Consider the following 12,879-nt stretch of genomic DNA (forward strand, 5'->3'; position numbering starts at 1 on the left):
GACAGGCAGAGTGGACAGTGAGAGAGAGACAGGGAGAAAGAGCTTCCTTTTTCTGTTGGTTCACCCCCAAGTGGCCGCTACGGCCGGCGCGCTGCGGCCAACGCACTGCACTGATCCAAAGCCAGGAGCCAGGTGCTTCTCCTGGTCTCCCATGCGGGTGCAGGGCCCAAGGACTTGGGCCATCCTCCACTGCCTTCCCGGGCCACAGCAGAGAGCTGGACTGGAAGAGGAGCAACCGGGACAGAATCCGGTGCCCTGACCAGGACTAGAACCTGGGTTGCCGGCACCGCAGGCAGAGGATTAGTCTATTGAGCCGTGACGCTAGCCCCTTCCACTGTTTTACTCCCCAAATAACTGCAATGACTGAGGCCAGGCCAAGCCAAAGCCAGGAGTCTCTCCTGGGTTTCCCACATGGGCACAGGGGCCCAAGCTCCTGGGCCATCCTCCACTAATCTCCAGGCACACTAGCAGGGAGCTGGATAGGAAGTGGAGCAGCCAGGACCCGAACCAGTGCCTACATGGGATGCTGGCACCACAGGCCAGGGCTTTAACCTGTGGAGGATTAGCCTATTGAGCCATGGTGCCAGCTGATACTAAGATATTTTAATAGAAAAGGAAAGCTTTCTCAACAAATAGTGTTGGAATAACATTTAAAAATGCTTAAAAATTTTAAAAATGAACCTCAAATTTTACCTCATACCATACACCAAAATTAACTTGACATGGGTTCCAGACCAATAATAAATGCTAAAACTACAAAACTTCTAATAAAAAAAAAAAAACAAAGAAAATCTTTGTAATTCAAGGATAAGCACATATTTTCCAGCACACAAGAAGCACTTTCAAAAAGTAAAAAGATTTATAAGCTAGACTTCAAGGTTAAAAACTATTACTCTTTAAAAGATACAAGTTCTGCAACCCTCACTCATTTAACTGATGAGAATATTTATCAAGACAGTTTGAGAATATGCATTTTAATTAACTTTAAAGATGATTAAAAAATAAAAAGTATAGCAAAAAAAAAAACATGACATAAGATATAAATGGGGAGAAAATACTCAAGGCACATATATCTCATAAAGGACACTTACCCAATGTGAAGAAAAAATTCTTACAACTCAATAGATAACCCAAATAAAAATGGGAAAAATATCTGAATATGTACTTCCCAAAAGAAGATATACAAATGTCAAATGAAATGATGCTCAACATTATTAGGGAAATGCATACTGAAACCACACGGAGTTCCTAAGGAGGCTAAATTTAAAAAGACCAATGATACCAGGCACTGACAAAGATGTGGAACAGCTGAAACTTCTTTAACACATTGATGCTGACTCATATTAACACATGAATACAAAATGGTACAGATGCTTTGGGAAAGTCTGGCAGCCTCTTCTAAAGTTACACCATAAATTTATCATGACTCAATTAATTCATCCTTAGGTATTTACCAAGAGATACGAACACAAAGGTCCACAAAGAGATTTGTGATGTCTGTACATAGCAGCTTTATTCATAATAGATCAGCACTCAATAGATCAAAACAACCTAGATGTCCACCAACAGATGAACAGCTAAACACAATGTGGTACGTCCATACAATAGAATATTACTCAGCAATAAAAAGAACATATTACTGATAAAAGCAATAAGGTGGATAGTTTTCAAAGCATTATGTTAAGCAAAAAAATTCGGACAGAATGAGAATACACATTATATGATCTTTTTATTTGAAATTCTAGGAAAGTTATAACTAATTTATGCTCACAGAAAGCAGTTAAGTAAATGAATAGGGTTGGCTATTAGGGTGGAGGGGAACTCACTGAAAAAGATCTTTGGACACTGTATCATGATGATAGTGCTAGTTAAGTGGATGTTCACATTTGTCAAATGTCTCCAAACTATAAACTTAAAATGACTGCATTGTTATACAGTCATGCATCACTTAATGATGGGGATACATTCTGAGAAAAGCATCATTAGGCAACTTAGTTATTGTAAGATCATAAACTATCTATACAACTAAGATGACTATGATCCCACTGAACCATACAGCTTTATGGAACCACCATTGTATATGCAATCTGTCTGAAATGTTAGCAGTTCTTGACTACATTTAAATTATGCCCATTTTAGAAAGCTGATGGGGGGCAAGGGATATCATAATTTGTTTTATATTTTTCCAGTTAAATCTAGAGGCAATATTACGGTGCATCACAACTCCATCAGTAGACCTTTTAAATACCCTGAACAAATTTTCACTATTGCCTCTTCATTAACATCATTCATTTTCAATAGAATTGCCATGACAAAAAATCTAAAATTAGAAATTAATTCCATTTGGTTTTTATTTCATATTTACATTGAAATATACTCACACTTTTGTGAAGTTGGAGGGAGTCATAAAATTATAACCTGTCTCCTGCACCCCAAACTCTTAAACCATGTTAGAATCAGGCAGAGTATATCAACCATATTGCTAAAAATAGGCTAGGTTAGAAGATATAATTTAGGTTTGTGCCAACAATGGTTATCTAATATTTAACCCACTATTAGAGCTGCTCACCACAGTATGGGCAGAGCGGCACAAGCATCAGCGGAGAGCCTGTACAGCAAGACTCACAAGTAGCTGGCATGAGACCACAACACAGGCTCTCTGCAGAGATAACAAATCCAAAGAAAGGAGGAAAAGGAGATAGCACGCCCAGTTGTATAACCTAATAAACCATCTTCTTTCTTGGAAAGGTAGGAGTGAGAGACCTGGATCCTTTGCATGTCCTAGTGAAGTAGGCAGGCATACAGGCTAAAATTGATTAGGTTTGTGTGCTGGAAGACCATGCCTTCGCCATGCCCCTGTGTGACCTCACCCCCCTACCTGGCTAGACCTGGGTGCCAACCAGCCAATCAGGTTAATTAACCACTCCTCTTTGGAAGTGGGTTAAAAGCCTGGGGCACAGTGTGTCTGGCTCTCTCTTCTTCCCTGGACTCTTGCCAGGAGGGGGCTGGCTGTAGCCCTGTGCCTCCAGGGCACATGGCCTTCGGGCCATGTGCTCCAGGCTTCCTGGCCTAGATGCTCATCCACATGGCTGGTTCCAGGTGCTTGGTATGAACCCCTATTCACCACTCTCTTAAATAAAGCTCTCACTCTCCTATGTATCTTTCTCACTAAATAGAAGCTTAAAACGTACCATGCTGCCTCGTTTATCTGTGGAGATATTTAGAATTCTTCTCTAAATATTAGGCAAGAACCCTCTTGGGCTTATTAATATTGGGGATTTAATAATAAGCCTGTGGTGAAATCGCATGGCACCCCAAATTCCGGTAGCACATGTGGCAAACCAGATAGCATTTCTAGGGAAACTTAAGGGGCCACATTTTTAGTGTAGATTTTAGGGGGTCTTTTCCGATTTCACTAGGAAGCACTATAAAAGGAAGCCCAGCCTTTCCCTTCCCACCAGTGATTAACGTTTCTCAAGCTTTCATTCACCATGTCACATAGAACAAGGGAAGTTTACATTAACACACATTAAAAAAAGATTCAGGCATGCCATCTTTTATCTTCCATCAATGTAACCATTTTTAATTGCAAGTGACTAAGGTACATGACTTCAGGAATTGACTCCTTTATTTTGTTTTAATTTACTGTAGTAAGGAAGTAAATTATTTAAAAATTTCCATATTTTATTATTAGTTACAAAAAACAACTACCTTTCTCTATCCTAAATACCATCAATTATAAAATACATTAGCTTAATAATAACCTCTCAGAAAAAAACACATTTAATATACACACTGAAGATAATTACTATGGAACCATGGTTCTTGTGTCAACTCACAACTCATTTAGATACCTCTATGTCATTAAATCATAATTCAATCAATTTAGAAGAGCTTCTAATGCGAAGAAATTTAAAGAGATGACTCATAATTTGTTGAGAAAAGCAGTGAAACAAATTTTTGAATTATGTAAAATCATAGTTTTTAAATTGAAAAGATTATGCTGCTCAGTTAAAGCCATGAAAACTCTAAGGCAAAGCTTTGAAAATAAAAAAGTCCTTTAAGTTTTCATGTATAACATCAGTTCAAAAGGTTTTCACACCTAAACCACTAACATCAAATTGTTCATGTAGGTCTCAGTTGCAGCAGATTTCAGTCCTATGATATATATATATATATATATATATATATATCTTGCATAACTTTTTGATGTTTTATGTCGTATCTGCGAGCATATTTCTGATAAATACTCATATAACCCAACAGCCTGTTTTCTAGAAAGTGATTCTCAAGTGATCAGGCATATGCAGTACTCTGACTAATGAGTGTCTATTCCAACAATTTTCAAACAATACAAATTATATCCAATATAGTCTGAGCATTAAACAATATCATTTTAGATTTTAACATTTATTATACCACTATCCTTAACGTCAATTATTTTTCTTCAGAATCAAAAAGATGTGTTATTACAACTAGCAACCTTTTTTACAGATTCATATATCAGTATTCACATCTTTGCAAAGTAATAGATGCATCTTTCTCTTTATGCATAGAAGAGTGAGTGGTAGCTAAACCAAGCATCTTTTGAAGCCTGGAGAAATGAGCTGGCTTTTTTCTCTGTAACTCATTATTCCTTTTTCTCCTGCATCTTACATCTAAACTATTTTACGTCTTATATTAATATAAGGATGAGACTAAACTGCCTAGCAATGTCAATATGAGGAAACACTAACTTCTTTAACAGAGTGGCTATATGCACTCCTTCCTAGATCTTGTCTGCTTTGAGCCTGAGGCATAAACCTGATGTCAACAAAAATCTCCAACTGATAACCATCCGCTCTATTAGCATCAGAAGTAGTAACATCTCACTTTTAGATAGGTAGGAATAAGAAGTTCTCCTTTTTTTTTTTGACAGGCAGAGTGGACAGTGAGAGAGAGACAGAGAGAAAGGTCTTCCTTTTGCCGTTGGTTCACCCTCCAATGGCTGCCGCGGTAGGCGCGCTGCGGCCGGCACACCGCGCTGATCCGATGGCAGGAGCCAGGTGCTTCTCCTGGTCTCCCATGGGGTGCAGGGCCCAAGGACTTGGGCCATCCTCCACTGCACTCCCTGGCCACAGCAGAGAGCTGGCCTGGAAGAGGGGCAACTGGGACAGGATCGGTGCCCCAAGAAGTTCTCCTTTCTTAAAATCAGAAGAGGGACTGGCACTGTGGCGCAGCGGGTTAATGCCCTGGTCTGAAGCGCCGGCATCCCATGTGGGCACCAGTTCGGGACCCAGTTGCTCCACTTCCAAAATCTAGCTCTCTGCTATGGCCTGGGAAAAGCAGTAGAGGATGGCCCAAATCTTTGGACCCCTGCACCCACATGGGAGACCCAGAGGAAGCTCCTGGCTTTGGGTCGGCGCAGCTCCAGCCGTTGTGGCCACTTGGGGAGTCAACCATTGGATTGAGGACTTCTTTCTCTCTCTCTCTCTTTCTCTCTCTGCAACTCTGAATTTCAAATAAATAAATAAATCTTTAAAAAAAATCAGAAGAAACTGAGGTAAAATATCTCCAAATGAATACAAGCTTTTTCTAGAAATAGAAAGCATGTACTAAGCACCTCACCTGCAAGGGGCTTTACATGTATTACTCTCATATTTATTATTCTTAATTATTTATATATACATTGCTCTCACATAAGAAATTATGTAAATTAAAGTAATTTCTCAAAAGCTTACAACACAAAAAAATCTTCAAAATGCAGGGGAGGGGCCGGTGCTGTGGCACAGCAGGTAAAGCCACCACCTGCAATGCCGGCATCCCATATGGGCACTGGTTCAAGTCCTGCTGCTCCACTTCCAATCCAGTTCTCTGCTGTGGCCTGGGAAAGCAACAGAGGATCCCAAGTGCTTAGGACCCTGCACCCGCGTGGGAGACCTGGAAGAAGCACCTGGCTCCTGGCTTCAGATCAGCCCACCTCCAGCTTTTGCAGCCATTTGGGAAGTGAGCCAGCAGATGGAAGACCTCTCTCTCTCTCTCTGCCTCTGCCTCTCTGCAACTCTGCTTTCAAATAAATAAAAAAACTTTAAAAAAAACTTTACAAAATACAAGGGAAAAAATATCCACAAATTACACAATAAACAAATATCCATTACTCAAAACAACATACCAAATATTGAGTACTTTCTATGGATATCTATCAATACCCATGAGAATATTCCTTATTAAACAAAGTAAATTTTTGTATTACTCTAAAACTGACCTCTCCAGCCAGACTTAACTTTTTGATGATATGACTTAGGGGAAAACTTAAAATAATTTTTAAGGCAAGCGCCAATTTCTCCAACTCTGGGAAAAAGAAAGGAAGGAAGGAAGGAAGTACAGGTAAGAAGGAAGGAAGAGACGGATGGAAGGATGGGAAAGAAGCATTTCACAAAAACAAAATTTTCAAAAATCATCCTCACAGAAAAGGAGACCATTACTTATATGCTCAACAGTGTTAGGTAAAATTTCTCAACACAAAGTAGTTTATTTTACCTCTAAGAAAAGTAAAATTAATTTTACACTAATATCTTCCTGAGTGTCAGAAGTAACAGTACTCAATAGTTCTACACAGTTTTACTACAATACATATGACATACAAGCGACTCATATTAGCAATGGTACTCTTGATTTATGAATGTGTTTGGGCCTTTCAATAAACTCTACTTAATGTATCCTTCTCCTACTCATGGGACAGAACTAAAAAACACAATCCAGTTTCTATGCATTTTTTTGTTAAAATTTTTCACTAATTGGTACTCTAATAGTAACATTCCTAAATTTTTTTTATTTCTAGAAAGATATAAATTAGTTATTTAGACTTCTAATTACTTTTCATTTCACTGACTAGTTTCAAAAAAGTTACTAGAAAAGTAATTCTAAATCATCAGCTGGAAAGTCAGAAACAAAAAATAAGAGTTTTCAAGGTTTGTTGAGCTTTTGAGACTAAAAGTGTTTTCAAAGTTTTTTGAGTTTTTGAAAAAATATTGCTTTTTGATTGATATCATTAAGCAGCATAATTTCAATAACATGCGCATAATGTCATTGTTTTAAAAATGACTCACTTGTGGTAAGGATTACCCCATCTACTACAAGACTTTTATTAAAAAAATCACTCGGACATTTATCAATACTTCATACATTTATCAAATACTGAAGGAGAAAACTACCATTGTTACAACTTTAAAGTGAAAACGGAAGCACAAATCAGAACTCAAAGAAACCAGAGAAAGCTGAGAATAAACACAACTGCATGCATTTTCAGACACACTTTCAAAGATTCCACATAGAACAAAATATCTTTGAATCAAAATTATTATCAAAAATACTCAAGCTTTCTGATAAACTTATACTAGTGAAACAAGAAAAATCAAAGAGCAATGGTTTATTTCTAAGACAGAAAGAAATCACTTTATCATAAAACAAGTCAATGAGTCAGCATTTTAATAACATTCACCATCAAGTTAACTAATCACGAACACACTTTTCAAGCTGTCTTTAAAATGTGTTCATTTATACATTTCTATTAAGTTTATTAATCAAAAAATTTACTTAGAATTCTAATCTTGAAAGTATAAATCATAACTTATGAAAGCATACTCGAAACACAACAGAAAAATTCTACCACTGAGTTGTTACATGCCTCATCTGAAGAATTTATTTTACAAGCAGGAGTTCTGTCCTCTTTCACCAGAGCAAATGTTCCTATGTCTAAACTTCACGTGGCAATCAAAAAGACAGATTCCAAGGATTCCTCTACACATAGAGCTTCATCGGGCTTTGATAAAAACAGATCCATCTGGTGGTGTGGCACCATCTTCCTTCTCGGTTACGGTCTCTACGGTCCCAGAAGCCGACACAATAACCATGGTTTTATTTGCTGAAACTGTCTTCTGTTTCTCAGCAATAGCTGCACACACAGCAACAATCTCATCACTCTCAAAGTCATAGTCAGGAATGGACTTCGGTGAAAAATGTGTCACTTCAGCTGGTGCTTCACTTTTCTTGATCCTCTCTGCTACTTTCTGTTGCTCCTGAAGTGTTCTTGCCCAAGAAAGGTCTTCCTTCCAAATTTCAGGGTTCATGGGATAGATATGAAGGGCTACTTGAAAACTTCGAATTGCCTAGAGAAAAAAAAGTCAGAATTTTTTGTTTGTTTCACAACAAACAGTTTTAATAAAATTGTGTGTGTGTATGTGTACACATATATGTATACATTCTAATGCATTACTTTAATGCAATAGAATATAAAGGATATAAAGTCAAGCCTCGCCTAGCCAGCGGATAATGATTGTGGGAACAAACATTACAGAAGTGTGAAAAAGTCACTGACAAAATGTTGATGGATTAAAGGCCACCAAATGGAGGAATAGATATTAGAGTTCAAAGAAAAGTAAATACACTGCTTAGTTCTTACAGACCAGAACATATATTAATCTGGGGATTTCCAAGGCAAAACCACTATAAGGAAAGTATGAGGAATGTATAACTTTGAAGCCAAGAGTTTAGATCTTAATAATGCGAATATTTATTGGGGTTTACTACATGCTAGACACTATTCTATAGATTGACATGTATTAACTCAATCATCCTCATAATAATCCAATGAAGTAGACATGGTTACTGTTTACAGAAGCACAGAGATCAGTTAGCAAAGGTGTGAGCTAGGAAGCAGCAGAGCTAGGAAGCAAACTCAGACTATATGGATCGAGAGCGCTCTTATTTACTATGTTAAATCGCCCTTACAAGAGCTCCAGTTCAGCCTGAATCAGAGACAATATAAGCACTACTGACATTGAAGTCTGGATAATTCTCTTTCTGGAATGAAAGGGAGCCACTACTTGTACTGTGGGAGGTTCAGTAACATCCCTGACCTATACCCACCAGATGCAATATAGTTCTCTTTCCCACATTGTGATAACCCAAAATGTCTCCAAATGTTGACAAATGTACCTGAGGCAAAACTGCCTTCAGTTGAGAACTACTAGTCTAAATCTACTGTGTGTTATTCTCTCTGAGAATACTCACTCTCTGGATAGAGGATTCTCTTGCAAGCAGATCTGTTTTAGGATCCCACACAATGTACTGAATTTACAGTCTGTTCTGGGTCCTTCAGATATCATCAAAAATAGATATATAGAAATAACTATATGAAGCAGTGAATGAAAAAGGGTTTTTTCATTCATTTCAACTGCAGTTTTACATTTTAGTTTATTTTATTTATCTGAAAAGCAGAGAGATGGATACAGAGAAAAAGAATGAGAGACAGAGAGAAACAGAGACAGAGACAGAGATATTTCATCCACAGGCTCACTCCCCAAAATGCCCACAACAGGCAGGGCTGGGTCATGGTGAAACCAAGAGTCAGGGGGCCGGTGCTGTGGCACAGCAGGTTAAAGCCCTGGCCTAAAGCACCAGCATCCCATATGGACGCCGGTTCTAGTCCCAGCTGCTCCTTTTCTGATCCAGCTCTCTGCTATGGCCTGGGACAGCAGTAGAAGATGGCCCAAGTGCTTGGGTCCCTACACCCATGTGGGAGACCTGGAAGAAGCTCCTGGCTCCTGGCTTCAGATCGGCGCAGCTCCGGCTGTTGTGGCCATCTGGGGAGTGAACCAGCAGATGGAAGACCGCTCTCTGTCTCTACCTCTCTCTGTAACTCTATCTTTCAAATAAATAAAATAAATCTAAAAAAAAAAAAAAGATAATAGAAAATGTGTATTAGGAAAAAACTATGCATGATTTCCAAACTGCTTCACTGAAATAAACCTATGGCTCAACTCCATGCTCTATGGACTTAAAAAAGAAAGAAAGAAAGAAAGAAAGAAAGAAAGAAAGAAAGAAAGAAAGAAAGAAAGAAAGAAACCAAGAGTCAAGAACTCAATTCAGGTCTCCCACATGGATGACAGGGACCCAAGTCCCTGAGCCATCCCATGCTGCCTCAAAGGGTGTGCATTAGGAAGAAACTGGAATTGGAACCAGAAGCAGGACTCAAATTCAGTCACTCCAATAAGGAATGCAGGTATTTCAAATGGCTTCTTTAACTGCTCTGCTAAACATCTAACCCAGTAGATGAATTTTTTAATTGCAGCAAGAATTCCAGGCCAAAAAAAGTGTGATGTTTACCTAATGAGAAATCATTGGAAGTTTTGTATAATATTTGTTAAATTTTAAAAAGTTATCAATCTTAAACTTAGTTCATTTCTAATTTGATATAACAAAACATCAAAAGTATAATGAAATCTTGATGACTTAATTTCATTCCAAGATTTAAAAATCAGTAAATTAATCAGCAAGTGTGACTGAGCATGTAAATCATGTGCTTAGCTCTATAAGGGTACTGTGCCTTGAATATTCTTTATATTCTAAGACAAATGGCCCTAGGAATATAAAAAGAAGTATTAGATAAATACTTCCTCAATGTATCAAGTAAATGCCTAACAAAATGTTAAAATGATGATTGTATTTGCATTTACTAGATTTTTTAATTAATTATTTTAATTTTTATTTTAAAGGCAGAGAGACAAACAGAAAAAGATCTTGATCTGCTGGTTCACTTCCCACATGCCTACCACAGATGAAGCTGCGCCAGGCCAAAGCCAGGAGCCTGGAATTCATCTGAGTCTCCCACGTTGATGACAGGGACCTGAGTACTTGGGCCATCACCTTCTGCCTACAAGGGTGTACCTTAACAAGAAGCTAAAATTGGACGAATAGTCAGGGACTCAATCCTAGTTACTTAATGCAGGATGTGGGTGTCCCAAGTAGCATCTTAACTACTGCACAAAACACTGACCCCTCATATTCATTAAAATTTTAAACCCATGTATATAGTTCAGTGGTGCTTAGTATATTCAGAGAGCTATACAGCCATTACCAAAACCAAATTCAGAACAATTTATCACCCCCAAAGGAAACTCTGCACCTATTAGTATTCTCTAAGACCCCAATTCTAGGCAACCATTAATCCATCTTTCTGTCTCTGCCTACTCTGTACCTATCATATAAATGAAACATACAACATGTGGCATTTTGTCTGGTTTATTTCACTTCAAATATTGCTTTCAAGGTTCATCCATGTTGTAAAGAGTATCAATACTTCATTTCTTTTTATTGCTGAATAAAAAATGTATAGATGTACCACATTTTGCTTATCCACTTATCAGTTGATGGAATTTCAGTTGTTTTCACATCCTGGACATTACAGTGCTACTATGAACATTTACATACAAGTTTTTGTATACACAACCATCTACATTTCTCTTATATATAAACTAACAGAATTGCTATGTCCATATGGTAACTCTATTTTTTCATTTTTTTGAAGAACTGCCAGACTGTCTTCCAAAGTAGCTGTAACAATTTATATTCCTGCCAGCAATACTCTCAATCAACCAGCTTTTTTAGGACAGTTTTCTTAATGGATGTTAAGTAGTAGCTCAGTGTGGTCTTGATTTGTATTTCCTGATGCTAAGATTGCTTATCATCTTTTAAGGTGCTTATTCGCTGTTAGTACAAGTATACCTTCACTGGAAAAAAATTTATTCAGATCCTTTTCCTACTTAACAATTCAGTATTTGTCTTTTTGCTTTTGAGTTATAAGAGTATTTATATATTCTAGAAGAGCTTTATCAAGTATATGATTTGTAAAAATTTTCTTCTGCTCTCTGAGTTTTTATTTTTACTTTCCTTATAGTATCCTCTGAGGTAAAAGTGTTTCTTTTTGATGTCCAATTTATCTATATTCCTTTTGTTGCTTGTGCTTCAGGTGTCATATCTAAGGAAATTTTTCTGAATTGAAGGTCACAAAGATTTTCACCCACATTTTCTTCTTAGAGTTTTATACTCTTTGATAATTTATTTATTTGTTTATTTTTAAGGAATACAAATTTCATAAGTACTTTAGAAATATAGTGATTTTCTCCACCAGACCTTCCCTCCAACCCACACTCCCAAACCACTTCCTCCTCCCTCTCCCCTTCCCAGCCTCATTCTCCATTAAGATTCATTTTCAATTAACTTTGTACACATTAGATCAACTCTATTCTAAGTAAAGATTTCAACAATTTGCACACACACGAACACACACACACATACAACAAAAACTGAGAACAAGTTTTACAGTTAACTCTCATAATGCAACTCATTGAGGACAGAGGGAGTTAGCGCACAGTGACTCCTGTCATTAATTTAACAAGTAACACTATTATGTATGATGTCAGTGATCACCAAAGGCTCTTCACATGAGCTGCTTAGGCTATGGAGGCCTTCTGAATCCACAAGCTCCATCAGTATTTAGACAGGGCCATAAGCAAAGTGGAAGTTCTCCCCTCCCTTTAGAGCAAAGCAATCTTTCTTTGATGGCCACTTCTTTCCACTAGGGTATCACTCACAGAAAACCTTAATGTAAAACATTTTTTGCCACATTGTCTTGGCTTTCCATGCCTGAAATGCTCTCATGGACTTCTCAGCCAGACCAGGAAGCCTTAGCGGTTGACTTTGAGGACAGAGTGTTACTTAAAGCAATTGTCATTCTGTGAGTCTGCTGGGTGGACTGCTTCCCACATTGGAGCATTCACTCCTTTTAAATTCTATTTATTATTATTACCAGACACTTGATCCTATTTATATGATCACTTTAACACTTAATCCTATCCATATGATCACTTTACACTTAAGATGTCATTTTTACCACCCAGCTTATTGGGATTTGGGGTCTCAGGGCAAGTTTTTAAACTGTACCCTCAGAAGTAAGTCTGTAGGAATGTATGCAGAACTACAGTACAGCATTACAGTTATAAACTTCCTCCTCCCTCTTTTGTTCTCACTCTCATTTTTTACTGAGATCAATCCTCAATT

The 12,879-nt window shown here is 37.7% G+C and overlaps 1 protein-coding gene across 3 annotated transcripts in view; it reads right to left on the reverse strand.

The window, feature by feature from the left end:
* Nucleotides 1-1,501: 1,501 nt before the first annotated feature.
* The window catches only part of TTC33 (tetratricopeptide repeat domain 33), a 71,921-nt gene continuing 60,543 nt past the window's right edge, over nucleotides 1,502-12,879 (reverse strand). For all 3 annotated transcript variants that reach the window (XM_062211874.1, XM_062211873.1, XM_062211875.1), the window contains exon 5: nucleotides 1,502-8,147. In XM_062211874.1, coding sequence (XP_062067858.1) covers nucleotides 7,794-8,147 — 354 coding nt within the window. In that variant the 3' untranslated portion in view covers nucleotides 1,502-7,793. The remainder of the gene's footprint in view (nucleotides 8,148-12,879) is intronic.

The sequence above is a fragment of the Lepus europaeus genome, chromosome 15 (genome assembly GCF_033115175.1).
Source record: "Lepus europaeus isolate LE1 chromosome 15, mLepTim1.pri, whole genome shotgun sequence".
Classification (NCBI taxonomy): domain Eukaryota; kingdom Metazoa; phylum Chordata; class Mammalia; order Lagomorpha; family Leporidae; genus Lepus; species Lepus europaeus.